The 17500-nt window shown below is 42.9% G+C and overlaps 2 protein-coding genes across 8 annotated transcripts in view; both read left to right on the top strand.

Annotated features, from left to right (window-relative positions):
• The window catches only part of ALS2 (alsin Rho guanine nucleotide exchange factor ALS2), a 276431-nt gene extending 269686 nt beyond the window's left edge, over positions 1 to 6745 (top strand). For all 7 annotated transcript variants that reach the window (XM_085869620.1, XM_085869622.1, XM_085869617.1 and 4 more), the window contains 3 exons: positions 3992 to 4106; positions 5621 to 5769; positions 5921 to 6745. In XM_085869620.1, the coding sequence (XP_085725746.1) occupies positions 3992 to 4106; positions 5621 to 5769; positions 5921 to 6004 (348 nt within the window). In that variant the 3' untranslated portion in view covers positions 6005 to 6745. The remainder of the gene's footprint in view (positions 1 to 3991; positions 4107 to 5620; positions 5770 to 5920) is intronic.
• A 5927-nt stretch (positions 6746 to 12672) lies between these two features.
• LOC147032229 (indian hedgehog protein-like) overlaps positions 12673 to 17500 on the top strand; it is a 183276-nt gene continuing 178448 nt past the window's right edge. Inside the window, exons 1-2 of the mRNA XM_085869638.1 lie at positions 12673 to 12811; positions 12949 to 13088. The gene's annotated coding sequence lies outside the window, so the exon portion shown is untranslated. The remainder of the gene's footprint in view (positions 12812 to 12948; positions 13089 to 17500) is intronic.

Below are 17500 nucleotides of genomic sequence, written 5' to 3'. Positions count from 1 at the left end.
CTCGACTCGGAATCTCTCGTCCTGATGATCGATTCTGCTTTGTTACAACACTTCAGCACGTAGAATATACTCCCACCGTGATTCTGCTCATGAACGTCGATGGATTCCATTATTATACTGGGATGTTTTCGACTGTGCTTTTAGGCTGACCTTGTGGCAGTGAAAGTTATATTAAAAGTTTTTTTTTCACTATTTAGACAAGAATAACTCATCTTAGTTTGAGGGATACAGTAATATGATTATGATCACATTTTATTGTGATTGTGATAGTTTATCATTATTTCTCGTCCAGGTTCGTAAGTTGACAGGCTCACCTTTGAGCTTTCCACCCTGGGTTTGAATCTCGATCAGCTATATACTGTGACCATGGTGCTTCGCAATGAGGGTGAGGCACCATTGTGTGCACCGTCCCTCGGATGGACGTTAAGCTGGAAGACCTGTCTGCTTGCCCTGGTCTTTCGTGGACGGACGTTAAAGATCCCACAGTTTTTCGTGAAGAGTAGTTGAGTTATCACCGATGTCCTTGTGAAGTTACAAATTCCTGCCCTGATTGATTGCTGTGAAGGCAAAGGAAAACGACCTAGCATAACCCTTGCCAATAGACCGCTGTGGATGTTCTGTGGAGAGTATATACGATGGCAAATTGATTATGATGAAAATGAGCATGTACGCTGGTATTATATGGTCCACAACAGCATTTTAACTTTGTCATAAATGGTTTATTTAATCTTCTCTGTCATTGTATCAACATGAAGATTATTAATACGGCAATCCAAAAATAATCAATGTGACATCTCATCTGAGATTGTACCATCATGAAACCTCAGCGCAACACCCTGGTTTAAGAAACTGATAATAAATCGATGGAAGCTCAACAGCCAGGGGCCTTGGAGCTGGGTTGCAGAAATAGATGCTGGCAGCAGGACATTTGTGCACCACAGAAGCCTCCCTCGGGGTGCCATCATGAATGGCTTGATAAGGACCAGAGCTCGTGTCTGTGCCAGAGCTGTGTTAAAGTAACCCAGAGAATGAGGGTTGAGAAAGTGAGGAAAGGGCTATTGGGTGCATCACGAAGTCTGAATGGGTTTTGTCATCAACGAAGGGCCCAATCGGACTTATGAAAGGTTCCTGGTTCTAGTCCACTGCTGTGTTAACTCCAAACATGATAGACAACCTGATATACTTGCAAAACGGCACAAGATTTCCAATGGCCACAATTCTACTGCCATGAAAGATCAAAGATTCTACTTCGATCAATTCTGCTGTCGTGTCCCAAAGGAGGACTTCATGGCTGACTGTCATGGAATGAAGTACAATGTCACTTCTTCAGGAATGTTATAATTTCATCTTGAGTGCAGATGTATCGCTTTACGACAAAGGGTAGAAGGTTTGAATGTACTGCTAGTGACATGGAGAACATTTACTCCACTTGGTAAAGAGACCCAGTTGGTGATCATTCTTGGCCTTTTCTTTGGAGATAGTAACTGTGCGCAAGGATTTAGGAAAATGCTAGTGTTCCAATGTGTGTCCATGACCGATACCATGAGTTTGTGGGCCTGGCAGGATAGCCTAGCGAAAGGGATACACACGCATCTCTTTTTTATTTATTCGTATGCAGCTTGTGGCTGCTTGGTTGCATCATTTTCTGGGGGCACAGGTGTGCTGTTGATGCAATACCCCTGTTACCAATGAGCTGGTACTCATTTTGCTGACCTTGGAAGGATGACAGGCTGAGTCAACTCGCCAGCTGTTAATTAAATGTTCCGACAGGGGTTTGAACTCACAACCGTAGGATCTTAAGCTGACACCAGACCAACACATGCCCCTGATTTGCTTAGACTGGATTTGAATCTTGGCCCCTTCTACAAGCTATCATCCTGGTGTTTCGCAGGGAGGGCAAGGCATGAATGTTTGCCATCCCTAAGATAGATGCTAAACTAGATGTTCTATCTGCCAGAATGAAGGTGGTCACACGTTGACGATTCAGCCAGCAATGGCAACATATAAAAATGTATGTAAAACGTTGGTGTACGCTGAAATTTTGATGTTTTTTTTTTTTTTTAAAGTTTTGGTCGTATTCATAACGTGTTGGTCATATGCATAACATATTAGTAACCGGCACAGAACGTTTCGTTGTCTTCTAGATAACTTATACCAACGAATGCTTAGCTTGTTGTCGGCGTTCACAACCTATGCCCAACGATAGTTTAACTTAGGCATAGCGCGCTGGACGTATCACCGACGAACTCGTGGCGTTCTCTATTAAAAAGCTGCCGCTCGCCGATTTAAATCATAACCGCCTGAGAATTGAAAGTGTCAACCACGCAGTCACACCTTGACGATTTAGCCAGCGTATGCCGACCTATGAAAAATTTGCCGAACCAAGCTGGCACACGTCGAATACGTTATGGGTAAGTTGTGTATACGTTAAAAGCACGCTGAAAAACGATGAAGTGTGCTGTCATATTTCGTGGTACGTCTGGTACGTCGTGAAATTTCAAGCATGCTGAAAATTTTACGACTTACTCGCCGTATGGTTCACACGTTCCGCTACGCTGGGAATAAGTTGGAGGCACAATATGCGATCGTTGACACACGTCGACACAAGTTCCTTGTAAGTTAGTCAGAAGTCGAAACACGTCGAGGTAATGTTTAGCATACCCGAAACTTATTTTCTCCGTCAAGACATTTTTTTTTCTCCTTGGCTCCGTGAAGGCACGTGACGAAACATCTGAAGTTGTTTTTGTTGTTGTTGTTTTTTTTTTTTTAGTCTATCACGAATTTTAAAATATATTCGGGCATTTGCTTTTAAGTTTCGACGTCGACGTGACAATATCCTCAAACAGGAAATATTCACAGAGGAGGAACTAAGAATAAGACATGAGCAAACTGAAGAGGCAATTGGACGTGACGTAACGGCACGTGACGAAATATCGGAAGTTATTGTTGTTGTTTTTTTTTTAAACGCTGCCAATACGCCATAATACGGTAACTGTAAATTAGAAACACGTTCAGTAAGTTCTGTGGTCGTCCGGAAGACGTCAATCAAATACGTCTACATACGTCAATATGCGTTGGAGGTACGTTACACATAGGTTCAAAGCACGTTACTCATAGGTTATAAATAAGTTTTGGGTACGCTAAGCATTACCTCGACGTGTTTCGACTAATGAGTAACTTACAAGTAACGTGCCTCGACGTGTGTCAACGATCGCATAATGTGCCTCGACGTGTGTCGACGATCGTGTAACGTGCCTACAACACGTTACTCATAGGTTATAAATAAGTTTCGGGTACGCTAATCATTACCTCGACGTGTTTCGACTTATGAGTTACTTACAAGTAACGTGTGTCGAGGTATGTCAACGATCGCATAACGTGCCTACAACTTATGGCCAGCGAAGCGGAACGTGTGAGTCATACGCTGGCATACGTCGTAAAATTTCAAGCATGCTAAAATTTGAGGACAACCGCAAAGTACAATGATGAAAGCCAGCGTACTACGACGTATGGAAGTGTTTTTCAGTGTGCTCTCAACGTATACAAAACTTACCCATAACGTATTTGACGTGTGCCAGCGTTTTAGACAAATTTTTCATAAGTCGGCATACGCTGGCTAAATCGTCAAGGTGTGACAGCACCTTTAGTTGGTGGACGTTAAAGATAATACAGTGTCCACCCTGAAGAGTAAGCGAGCTATCATCGGCACCCTGGCCAAATTTCTGCTCCAACCTACTTGGGGCACTGCATCAGCAGCACAGCTGCACTCCAAGCAAATGATGCTACCCACAGCCATGCATGAATTGGAAAGTAACAGCAGAAGAAGAAGAAGAAGAAGACCATGAGTGTATTGAGGTTAGACGTAGATTTAGTTATTGGCAAAGGGGGTGGTGAGGTTTTTTTGGGGGGGGGGGATGGAGGGTGGCGAATAATTATTGTACAATTAACTGTTTTCATTATATCACATCTGCTGTCCACATTTCCTCCCTAGCATGTTGAACGTTGTGTGCAGCAACCTGCAGGGGTGCTGTCTGACCCCAAGTTGCAGGAGCTTTACCAAGAGGTGATGAAACAAGTAACAATGGAGACCAGGATGAAAAACACAGGTACGAATATTGGAAGCATGGCAAAATCATCATTACTTCCGCCTACATGGTTAAACTCAACTACGGGAAGTAATATCATTTGATGACTAAATTTTGTCATTATTTTGCATAAACGAAGATTTCTTTTCGCATCATGTTTGCACATTTTATTTATTTGGGATTGGCAAGATCGCTCAAAGGGAGCACAGTCATAGTTGAATTGTGTAATCTGGGATTGATTCATGACAATTCTGATGCTTTTGCAAGCAGGCTTTTACATCAAGGGGTACCTGATCCTTCAAAGGGTATGCATACGTTTGCTCTCATGAATAATAGCTTTCGATGGAGGATGCTAAAGATCCCACTGTACCTTTTTGAAAACACTTGGCTGTGTGTGCTGGTATTTGGTCAGATTACAAATTCCTGCTGTTAACGCAGGGTGGCTTCAGCAGCAACCTGCAATGTAGTAGTAACCTTTCCAGGAAACATTCTATAAGCAAAGGAAACACTTGCGACGTAGTTATGCCCTTGGCATCCTTGATGCTTCCCTGAGTGCATCTTGTGGTGACCTGCATGTCTTATGACAAGTATTACACTGGGTGGTTTGCCATTGCCTTTCCAGTTGTAGTCATTGCCACCGACCATCACCTACTCTCTTTGAAAGAGTGTGGTATCTTTAATGTCCGTGAGTAGCAACCTTCTGTATGCTTGCAGATGAGTCCCCACCTTAATGTCCCATTCCACAGACGACGCACTCACTGATGCGTTGCCTTGCCTGTGGAATCCAAGAATGATAGTCTATTGTCGGGTTCGACTCAAACCCGGACTAGATTGCTCAAAGGTGAGTGCACTACCTCTGAGCTGTCCTGACAGACTCCCTTGTGCCTCACATGATGTTTATTAATTATTCAAATTGGATTTGCATGAATTGCAGACGTGTTGGATCGGGAGGGTTCAGGAGTTGCCAAAATTTGTCAGTTTGCTGCTTTCTTCTCACAGCACCTTGCTACTGCTATGGAATGTCTCAAATGTTCTTCAAAGGACTGTCTGTGTGTGTATGTCTGTCTCTCTCTGTTTCTCTCTCTCTTCTTCCTCTCTCTCTCTCTCTCTCTCTCTCTCTCTCTCTCTCTCTCGGTCTCTCTCTCTCTGTCTCTCTCTGTCTCTCTCTGTCTCTCTCTCTCTCTCTCTCTCTCTCTCTCTCTCTCTCTCTCTCTCTCTCTCTCTCTCTCTCTCTCTCTCTCTCTCTCTCTCTCTCTCTCTCTCTCTCTCTCTCTCTCTCTCTCTCTCTCTCTCTCTCTCTCTCTCTCTCCCTATATATATATATATATATATATATATATATATATATATATATATATATATATATATATATATATATATATATATATATATATATATATATATATATATATATATATATCTTCATTCATAAACAAATGTAGGAATGTCAAAATGAAATGTCTGATTGCCACTAGTATTGATTCCGATATCGTGGTTAACTACACCGGCACAATGGTTTCTGCCTCTGCCTGCAGAATGCCTGATTGCAGACATGGCTCCTTGCGAGCCAGACAGTGTGAGTGGAGAGAGCAGCACCTTTTTGCAGAATCCTACCTTGTACAACCATGTTAGGGACGGTGTGCCAGCCACACAGCCCTCAGTGTGCCCAGAACTCATCCCCAAGGTCAGGGCTCTCTGGATGCTGCATTTTCTCGAAAGCGCATTGTGCACAAAACAGGACATATTGACTTGTATTATCATAACGCTTTATTTTCTTCCTCCATTGCGAAAAAAAAACAAAGTGACTTATTTCACTTACACCTCTCACCTAACAGGCTGAGAATACAAGCCGGAAACATCCCGTTCGCTCAGGAGCATCTCACAGATCTCGGAAAAAGCCTCGAGGTCTCTTTCAGTGAATCAGAGGGACGTTGGGCCCAGAAGGGTCGAGCCTGGTTCATGCCCCTTTTTTCATACGTTCTTTAATGGACAATGAGCACTGATAACTTGTAATGAATCATTGCTTACTGATTTCATGGCTGCCTTGATACTCCCAAGGACTTGCGTTTTTACAGATCGCAACAGAATACCGAGCGGAAATAACAAGCTATTATTTATTTTTATTTGTTGTATTTTAGCCTTTCGCTTCACAATCAAAGTTTTAAAACACAACGACATGAAATGCATTTTGTCATGAAAATTTAATAACGTCATAACAAGGGTCTTGTTTTAAAGCTTGTCAAAGTGGCTGTACTTTTAATCAATTAAACGAAAGAGGTTTTTAACCAGCTTCTTTAACGTATGAACATATTTTTACCCTTACCTGCAAACAATGTGAAATTATTATGTTGCATTTATATAAATGATTAATTTGCTGTTCTTCTGGCTGCAATTGTCTATTCGGTGCAAGTCTTTCTTTTGCTTCTCAGTAGGATAGGGTGAAACAAGATGCTAAACATAAGTATTCTATACGTCAGTAGATAACAATATAAAAACTCGTTTTCCACTAATCTTCATCACACAAGTTCAGCAATTTCCATCCATTGGTTTACTCTTTCTCAGATAAACTTTCCAGTAATCAATCGTATTTCCTCAGTACTGTGATGTCATCGGTTAAGTGGAGCATGATGCCTCGTCAAAATAAAACATCGTTGACGGAATCACAATCTGCATTTCTTGTACTACAGTGGTTCACCTGCTCCCTCTGGGAGTGGCAGGAAGGGTTATGTCATTATTATCCTTATCCTCTCTTGGGTATATAGATTTCATCTAGGCTCGGGTCCGTAACTATGTGGACAATGCGATAGGCATATACTGTAATGCCTCAAGAACGTCAGGTTTCCTCCCTTTCAGTTTCATGTTGAACAGAAATAGCGACTGTTTAAAAAGGCAACCATATGTGTGTGTGTGGTTTATAATATTTTTTATTTTACTTCCGGTAGGGGTGCCCCATGAAACGCTGCAATCAGCTATTTATATACATTAACACGGCATTTGTCCAAGAAGGAAAAAAACCCTTGGGTGGAAGGACAGTCATTGAAGTTATTTGTGTTAATATTGATTTGTATTAAATATTGAGGGCATTGAAATGAGCTCCGTCTGACCGACCGATCATCCGTCCACGTACTAATGTGTCTGCGATATTTCAAAAACCCTTGAACATTTAGCTTTCATATTGCAGATATCTATTCCTCATGACATAATCTCAACCTGATTAGACCACAGCTTTGATTGGCTGAATTATGTTTCCTTGGCAACCATCTCTGTAACTTAGCTTGTGTATGCGATATTTCAAAAAAACTTTCAAGATTTAGATTCCATATCACACAGATTTATTCCTCATACCACCTAAAAGGCAGGGGACCTAGAGTATCAGCTCCTTGTGTTGTTAGAAGCGGCCTTGGAAAAACGCCATGATAAGTTATCTATGCACCCTCACACTAATTTTGCCCAAGGCCAAAACCCCCTTGGGGTGGGGTGTGTGTGTGTGTGGGAGGGGGGGGGAATGAATTCGCTACAACCTCCGTCATGTGAGCCTTAGTCCTCTTGTCAAGTTTGATTGAGATTGGATAAGTAACGACCAAATGTATCACTGTCAGACAGACACCAAATTGCATATTTTAGTATGATATCATTTTAATTATGACAATGCATCATGGGTAAAATGACATTTGGTGTCTTTCCATATTTCTCGTTTCCAAAGCTGGAGAATGGAAAGGATAGAGCTGCTTTGGAGGCAGAATAGGTTTGAACCTGTGACCTTTTTCTCTGACAGTGGGAAACAGCGAGTTGCACACATGAGTGAGTACTGCACCACCCCGTCAAAGGAATTTAAGAGGTTAAAATATTGCCGCATAATACGGTTGCATATGTAACCTGTCAAATGTCGGTTTCCTGTTGCGACTGTTGGCAACAACCGAGAGAGCAAGCAGTGCAACCTGGTGTCAATGGATAACCAAGAAGACCAGATTACTTGCTGGCAGCTGTTTCAGGCAGGAATTTGTAATTTGTTCAGGGTGCCGGGGATAACTTGCTTACTCTTCACGAAGGACACCGTGAGATATTTAAGGTCCACTCTGAATGGAAGGCCCACATATTGGTGCCTTGCGCTCCATGCGAAACACCAGGAGACCGTCTATAGCGAGGTTGAGATTTAAACCCAGGCTCGTCAGCTCAGAGGTAAACATGCATTCCTCTAAGCTATCCTGTCAGCCATATCCCAAACTATAGAATACATAAAAGATTATGGAAGGCCATATATATCTGTTCATTTTAATGTGATCCTGTCTTACAACAACAATGGATATGGCTCATGAAAAATCCGTTAAATCATGTGGAGGCAACTGTCTTGCCCCTGATTACACTGAACAACAAATTTCAAAATTTTTTTTTTACTGGAGATGTGTAAAGTGATTAAGACTAATTTGGGTACGCTGATTTCAAAAATCATAACCGTTTTGCTGTATCACGTCAGGATTTTCAGGAACAGAAATATTCCCATTGCCTAGAAGTCAGGATTTCAATTAAATTTACATACGTCTTTAACATGTCTATTTCGTACAATTGTTGTTAACTTGTGTTATATTTCTTTCTTTCAGATAAAGATGAGTAGGCGTTCCTGTACCAATCATCCTGACAACTTCTGTTATGTCTGTGGTCGGTATACCAAAAAAGATCAACAGCGAAGTATATCTACAGCAGTGAAAATGAAGGCCGCCTACTTTCACTACTTCGGGTGGAAGGTGGGGGACCAAGAACAGAGCTGGGCACCACACATCTGCTGCACAAGCTGTCACACAACCTTGACTCAGTGGTTGGTGGGCAAGCGCGCGAGCATGCCATTTGCGGTGCCCATGATATGGCGTGAGCCGCAGAATCATCATGATGATTGTTATTTCTGCTGCACAAGCATCGCCGGCTTCAACAAGAAGAATAAAGGTCACATCAAGTACGCTGACTGCGTCTCTGCTCGTAAACCTGTGCCTCATGATGACGAGAACCCCGTTCCAACACCTCCAGCTGATCAGAACATAGCTGTAAGCAGTGGTGAAGAGGATAGTGATGATGAACCTTTTGAACCCGACACTCAAGAATCACACCTTCTGAACCAGGGAGACTTAAATGATCTTGTAAGAGATCTCTCGCTGTCAAAGGCGAAGGCAGAGCTGCTTGGATCAAGGCTGCAGCAGTGGAATCTACTTGAACCTAACACCAAGATATCCTTGTTCAGAGCACGTCACAGAGACATGGCTGAGTTCTTTGAGATGGAAGACACGATGACATTCTGCAGTGACATCAACGGTCTGTTGAAAGAACTTGGGTGTGATCACGATCCTGCAGACTGGCGCCTCTTCATCGACTCGGGAAGAACAGCTTGAAGGCTGTTTTGCTCCACAATGGCAACGAGAAACCATCAGTCCCACTGGCTCACGCGTTCGGCATGACAGAGACCTATGAGACTATGCGGCAGCTGCTTGATTCCATCAAGTACAATGACTTCAACTGGCACATCTGCGGAGACTTGAAAGTGGTGGCGCTGTTGTTAGGGCTGCAGTCAGGCTACACGAAATACATGTGCTTCCTTTGTCTCTGGGATAGCAGAGACGACAAGAATCACTGGACGAAGAAAGATTGGGAAGAGCGAAAAGAGCATGTACCTGGTCGACACAACGTGAAGCATGTCACCCTTGTCGACCCAGCCAAGGTTTTCCTTCCACCACTCCACATAAAGCTCGGCTTGATGAAAAGTTTTGTACGGGCAATGGATCTGAATGGGCGTGGGTTTTTTTTCCTCAAGGAAAAGTTTGGTAACACCTTGTCGGACGCCAAGATCAAGGCTGGTGTCTTTGTTGGACCGCAAATCCGACAGATTATGAAGGACGAAACTTTTCCGACAACTCTAAACCCCAAAGAGCTGGCAGCGTGGAGGAGCTTCAAAGCTGTGACGGACAACTTCTTGGGGAATGAGCGCGCGGACAACTATGAAGAAATAGTGCAGCAGCTGCTGGAGTCCTTCAGGAAACTTGGCTCCAGGATGTCCCTGAAAATCCATTTCCTACACCAGCACCTGAACTTCTTCCCTGACAACTTGGGAGCAGTCTCGGACGAGCACGGCGAGCGATTCCACCAAGAGATTTCACTCATGGAGACGCGTTACCAAGGGCGGCACAACCCGAACATGATGGGCGATTTCTGCTGGTTCCTGCATCGTGAAACTGACACAGAGCAGCACAAACGCAAAGCCAAATGCCTAAAGCATTTTTAATTACATTCTAGTGGAGTTTTTCTGTAATTTCTATAATTTTGAAGCATTCATGATGAAATAAATGAATAAATGAATTTTTGTAAATTTCATTGAAATCCTGACTTCTAGGCAATGGGAATATTTCTGTTACTGAAAATCCTGACGTGATACAGCAAAACGGTTATGATTTTTGAAATCAGCGTACCCAAATTAGTCTAAATCACTTTACACATCTCCAGTAAAAAATTTTTGTTGTTCAGTGTTAGATGCACCATTGTGACGTCAGGTATGTTTCACAGGCAAATGTGGCATCACTTATTTTTGACACCCAATTTGTGTAGAAGACATGGCTGCCTTCCCAGAATTTAAGGGGAACTTCACTGAAATTTAAATTTGTTGTTTTGTTGTGTCTTTCATATCAGGATGTAAAATGAATTTTTAAAAATAATGATCAAATCTAGTAATTCTCACTTTTTGATATTTATCTTCTGTCGCACTTTAAGGTATGACGGCTGATCAGCAAATCCATGGCCTAACCTAGTAGTTAAAACATTAACAATCAGGGATGGGAGGTTTTGTGTAATTGTAATTGTGAAATGACTATATAGGATGTAATTATCTATAGAGTGAGAGGAGAGTCTGACAGGCTGGTGTGGAGTCGTGCACTTAATTTTCAGGCTGTCTAATCTGGGTTCGATTCTCGATCCCAGTATAAGCTATCTGATGGGTGCTTCTTGGGCAGGGTGTTGAATCACATAGGGTGTCCTGTCTGCTATCATTAGTTGGTGCGCGTTAAAGATCCCACGGTATATTTCACGAAGAGTCAATGAGTTACTGCCAGCACTCTGAACAAATTACAGATATTTCTTTCACCTTCAGTCGAATGTCAGGCCGAGACAGCCGGTTAGTGAAGGACTTGGATTACAAACGTTCTCCGCCTCACCCCATAAGAACGTGGGAATAATTAGGGCGCTTAAAGAAGTACAGTAGTATAGAGCTCTGAAAGAGGTCACAGGTGAGATGTACGACACACAAACTAAATGAACAATGGTCTTAAAGACCTCTCGGGTTAAGTATAGCTGTGGATTAAGCTTTGTTTAAAACTATGCTCCATCACGTTTTGTCTCCAGGTGTTAAAAGACCATCTTGTGGATATGTCATTGTTAGACTTGTGTAATCTATGTATAATTCAGGCAATCTCTGTGTGTCTGTCTGTCTGTGACCGCTGTTTCTCGACAACCACTGGTCCGATCTAATTGAAACTTGCCAGGTATATTGCTGGGGCCCTGTGGATGTGCCTTTTCAAGGTTTGATATTAATCGGACAAGTGGTTCCCAAGTTATGGCCATTTATTTACCAAACCATTGACAGGACACGGTGCTATGATGTCACAATTGACGTCACAATTCTTCATCTTTTTTTTCTTTTTTTTGCATGTGCGGCCATGCACGTACGGGCACGCGAGAGTGAAGGAACGGCCTGTGTGGTTGTTGTTTCTGGCACGCGGTTTGAAAGTTTGTTTTTGTTTTTATTTTTTGCACGTACGGCCACGCACGTACGGGCATGCAATAGTATTATAAAATAAGGTATTTTGATGTTAGGAAATGAGCCAGGCCTTACTAATTTGAAGGCAATTTCCCACCCTGGACTCTTATGACGCATTGAAAGTGCTCTGTCATGGCACTTCTTTCACATGGACACATAGTGTGAGACATGCATGGGCAGAATTCAAGTTCTTCGTATCTGCCCAACGGCCTTTTCAAAGCTGATAAACACTGTTTTCTCACTTTGTTCTTAGCTCAGGTCATTCACATGACTCCAAGATCTTGCACCTCCATCCCTCAAGTCTATCCTGAAAGGAGTTGCCAGATGGATGTGTTTCATCCTCTATCTCTTTGCAGCAACCACTGCCAGGACCAGAAATAGGAAGTGGGGGTGGCTGGTTGATGCTTGTACACCCGGGTAGGGTTGCAGGATCATGTGATCCTAATGGGATGGGTCCCTCTGGCTCGAAGCTGTCGGCACGCCACCGAGTTACAGGCGATTAAGTTGGACTAAGACCGGTCAAGACATGTTTCGACCAATGGAGTGACCAAAGCTGTTTGGGTTTACAGCTCAGTGGCCAATCTTATTACATAGTCCAGCGAGACGAAATTGAACTCTGTACTTCTTATAATATCAAATATCCCGCATTACACGGGATGTTTCCATCGCAGGTCTTGGAAGGAGTTATGTTGCACCTTCACGTGCACCGAACGCATACAGTGATACTTTTACACCAGTGTATGATGGGAAACTCGTCGTTTTTCGACATTTCATGTTGTGTCGGGTCCTTGCACATCCCGTAAGGAAAAAAAAGGCAGGATTTTTGATTACCTTGGCATGTAACGCCATCAGTTCTCTTTTCTTTCTCAATTTTATTTTCACCCCGTGTAACACACATACACACCACGACTTCTCACCCTTCCCCTGCATCACACAGGTAATACTATAGGGGGTCCTGGGGAAGGAGTATGTGGTTATAATTGTGGGGGTGTTTCGGTGGATGAGTGGTTAATGGTGCTTGAAAAGGAACAAACGATCAAAATGATTTTTTTTTTTTAACATTCCTAACCACAGTGCAGCAGCTGCCCATTCGGAAGATCGTTTCGACCCTGTTTATATATTTACGAATGCCCGTTTCCGTGCCGGAGGTTTTCGTGCGTGCTTTCACCAATGGAACGCTTTCTACACAAGCATTTTTATTCCACAAACCTCAGGTGGGTGTGTGTGCACGCTTCTGTTTTTCCATTCCAAAGTCCATGTTGAGAAAGTTTCTTAACACAGCGGGTCGGTTTTCAGGTGCGGCTTTTTAAAAAGTTGGTCTACTTTTGATGTTTTTCCTTTATGAGAACAAAGTCTGTTCGACCGCACAGCTAGGTTGGTTTCAATCCGGTAAGGATCCATAAATACATGCACTTCACTATCCTGGGATCACTGTAATAGTGAGCAACAGAATTAGAATACAAGCTTTGCTTGGGCCGCTGTGATAGCAGATACCCTGGTGACGTCATGTTGCTATAAACGCACTTTATGGTCGCAGCAACAACGCCATGTCGGATGATCATGTCCCCCTGCTCCGCTCGCCCAACTAGCTAGCTCACTCATGCAGATGGCTTGTGGATATCTTTAGTTGTTTTTCTACAAGATGCCAACCCTACTTCGTGATTGTGTGTTTTTACCTTCGCAAACTTTGTTGCGAAGGTTATGTTTTGATCGCTGTGTATTTATTTATTTATTTATTTATTTATTTATTTATTTATTTATTTGTGAATATGTGTGTTTGTTTGTTTGTTTGTTTGTTTGTTATTCGCATAACTCCAAAAGTATTGAACTGAATCGCAGCAAATTTGGTGGGATGATTGGTTATTATCCGAGGACCATTTGATTCGATTTTGGGAGCGATTGGATCAAAGGTCAGGGGGGATCACGACATTGCAAACTGTGCAGTTTTAGTCATAACACGGTCAATTCTTATCCGATTTGCATGAAACCAACACCAAAATGTTGACTGTTCTGTTCCCCACACTCTAATACCAATTACAAAATTAAGAGTACAAAGGTCAAGGTCGAGGTCATGAAAAGGTCAAAATCGTCATTTTGCCATAGTGCGGTCGATTTTTATCCAATTTGCATGCAACCAATGCCAAAATGTTGTGAATTCAATGCCCAATCTTGTGATATACGATATGACACAATGACGTCATTACCTTTGTTGGCGGTTTGGGTCAAAGGTCACGGGGGTCAACGACCTTTATTATCATAACACGGTCAATTCTTATACAATTTGCATGTAAGTAGATTCAAAACGCATAGAATTCAATTCCCTATCCTGTGATGTGTAATATTTGATTTCTTATAATGTGACCAGTTGTCATCAGATTGACTTGACACCGACACCCAAAAAGGTCAGGGAGTTCATACAGAAATTGTACAATGTACGTGAATCGGTGTCAAACAGCAGGAAATTTAATGTTTTTAGCCATCATAACACATATGAGATGGCAGATGTGGTATGGGATTAAATACCCTCACAATCAACGGTTTCTTGGGGAGCGGGGGGGGGGGGGTGGGGAGGGGGCAAAATGTAGCGTTGGCGAAGGTATGCGCGCGACTGAGTGCCCGTTCTAGTTGTTTATTTATTTACCCCCATACACTTTATGAGAGGAAATTGGGACGAGACTCTGTGCAGAACGTTGGTGTTGCTTAAGCAGTCTCCTTGGCTATTGGGCACAATCCTGGACGGGTTGCCACTCCGACACAGTATACGAGCATGATGGCACTCATTTTGCCGACCTCGGAAGGATGACAGGCCGAGTTAACCCCACTTGGTATTGATTCAACAGCTGAGCAGGATTTGAACTCAGGACCCTCGGATCCAAAGCCCACCACCCTTACCATTAAGCCAACACCAGGTATATACACTTTATGGGGGCTCTTCAAAGGGGAATTTCAATCTCCATGTACAACATTATACATATTATATACACATATGTAAATACATACACGCATATAATATATTTTTTTTAAAGAAGAAGAAGGCGCTTCTAACCAAAAGTAAAAACTTGATTGACTCCGCTAATTTGAGCAAAAAAGCGAAAGCAGACCCGGTATTAGGGCAATGTTTTGCCGGCTTCATCAGGCACAATGGACCCCGGCCTTGGCACGTGTCCAGTTTTTATTTCAATACGACTGCTCATTTCCGGTCATGTGCTGGTGCTCGAAGTTACATTGAGGAGTACTTTCAAAAAAAATAATTTACAAAGGCAAAAACAAACGTCAAATCACGTCATAAAAGGGGTACTCTGCTCTTTTTTGTTTTATTTACAAGTGACCTGGTGTTGTATGTGTGTGGGTGAACACGTGTGTGCGCTTGTTTTTGTGTTTCCGGGGCATGGAGACGGCTGGTTTCGTGTCCGGGTTTGGCATGATGAGGTGTTGGTTGTGTGAGGGTTGAGGTTGTCGTTGGGTGTTGTGCAAATGCAGATGTGGTGTTTGGGATTGAGTGATTGCTGCTCACCTTATCCAGCCCTTTGCACCATCCAGCTTTTATATATATATATATATATATATATATATATATATATATATATATATATATATATATATATATATATATATATATATATACAGTAGACTAGGTGTAAGTCGGCAGCGTGTAACTCGTCACTTCGCCTAAGTTGGCAGCGTCAAAAAGTCCCGAATTTATCTTATGTTAGATCCATTTGAATAAAGGGTCATCCCTCTGTAAGTCGTCATCTCTAAGTCGTCACTTCGTCTAAGTCGTCAGATGTTGTCCATTCCCACATAATGGAAACTCAAGTAAATTACCACTCCTAACTCGTCACATGGAACTGCTGCCTCATGAGAAGCCCGATTTCATGGAATCGTGATGCTCGCTCATTGGTGTACACCGCCAGTGATAGGCTATTTATAACTGCGTACACACGTTGATCGCACTGCAGGCAGGACAATGGCGACTAAGCGTAAGCTTACAACTAAAACCTACCAAGAAAAATACGACATTATCCAGTTTTGCGAGGCAAATCCACTGATTAAGAAAACAGACATAGCTGAGAAGTTGAACATCAAACGGCAGACATTGAACGATATCTTGAAGAATAAGGGCAAGATATTTGGAAAAGTGGAGAAGATCGTGAGGCCGGTGGGAAGTGTGAAATGTGTGTCCTTTGAAGATGTCGATGACGCGCTCATCATCTGGTTTTGGCAAATGTCGGCTCAGCCAAATATTCGGTTTCGGCCGATTCGGCCGATTCGGCCAAATATTCAGCCGATACTGTCTTTCAGTGGAGGATTGCCCAGCCAACATCATGGAATACAATGACCGGTTTGAATCCTTTCTCATGCACCAGATGCCCAAGAGTTTGAGGCAGTCAAACATCACGGATTACTTCGCGAAGAAGTAAAGGATCGATTGAGCTTAGTGTTGAAGTCCGATCATGGTTTTATATTGGCTTGTTTTGTACATTACCGCACTCACTTACACATAGGCATTGAGTGGTAATCATCACCACGATGACTGTGTGTCATGTAATTTGTCACCATACCATCACCGATGGTATACGAGTTGTCTTACAGAGTTGTTCATTATCTTTACTTTTGATAAACTGATTCATGAATTCCATCTTTGCTTGATCACTTTCCAACTCACCAACTCACCCCCACCTATGCCCCAAGGATTGTGTTTTCCTTTTGGTACAATAGCCGGCTCTCACACATACGTGTCCAGGCCACGCGCGACTTCATCCTTCACCCCACAGTCATCATGAATGTTCGCATACGTGTAAGTCGTCACATTTCTAAGTCGTCACTTTTTTCTCGGTCCCGATGGTGATGACTTACGCCTTGTCTACTGTATATATATATATATATATATATATATATATATATATATATATATATATATATATATATATATATATATATATATATATATATATATTGTTGCGGTCTTCGCGCCCGCCGGCGTGCGGACGGCCACGTAACTCGAATCGCGGCACGTCGCCCACCGGACGGACAATCCAGTCGTGACCCTCTCGGACTAACGCCGGGAACCAGTCACGGGTGGACCTTTCGGTCTCACCGCGATCGAGCCAATCAGCCCCCGCGTGGGATAGGGTTGCTCGCCAAATTCGAACTACCTAAGTACCCACGCGGAGGGTAGACCGGGCGATCGCACCTCGCCGCAGGTCGACTTCGGACACGGGCCACTTAAGCGACCCGTTCCGTACTATCAGAATAACCGAGCGGTGTTATCGTCGACCTCGACGGTTCGATTAATTATCGGGCGTACTCAGCCCACTACCAACCCTTTACGTGAAGCAAGATGACGGTTCAATGGGGGAAAAGACGAAGCGAAGCGGGAGAACAGTTCAACAATAAAGCACATTTATTCGCGGCACACGGGAAGCACACAAATACAATTCCACCAAATGCACACAAAAAAAGAAAACACAATTCCATTTACACAAAAAGCAAACATAAAAGTGAAAACACAGTGCAGAGCTAATACCGACTACCGAGCACACGGCAACACTTATACAATTCTACTTCACAGACGGCGCCGACAACACATACCCAAAACCAAGGAAAAGAAATACCCTCAAGAATG

The sequence above is a fragment of the Eptatretus burgeri genome, chromosome 2 (genome assembly GCF_056783735.1).
Source record: "Eptatretus burgeri isolate ZD-2024b chromosome 2, Ebu_testis_v1, whole genome shotgun sequence".
Taxonomy (NCBI): Eukaryota; Metazoa; Chordata; class Myxini; order Myxiniformes; family Myxinidae; genus Eptatretus; species Eptatretus burgeri.
This window is presented reverse-complemented; position numbering and strand designations above follow the sequence as displayed.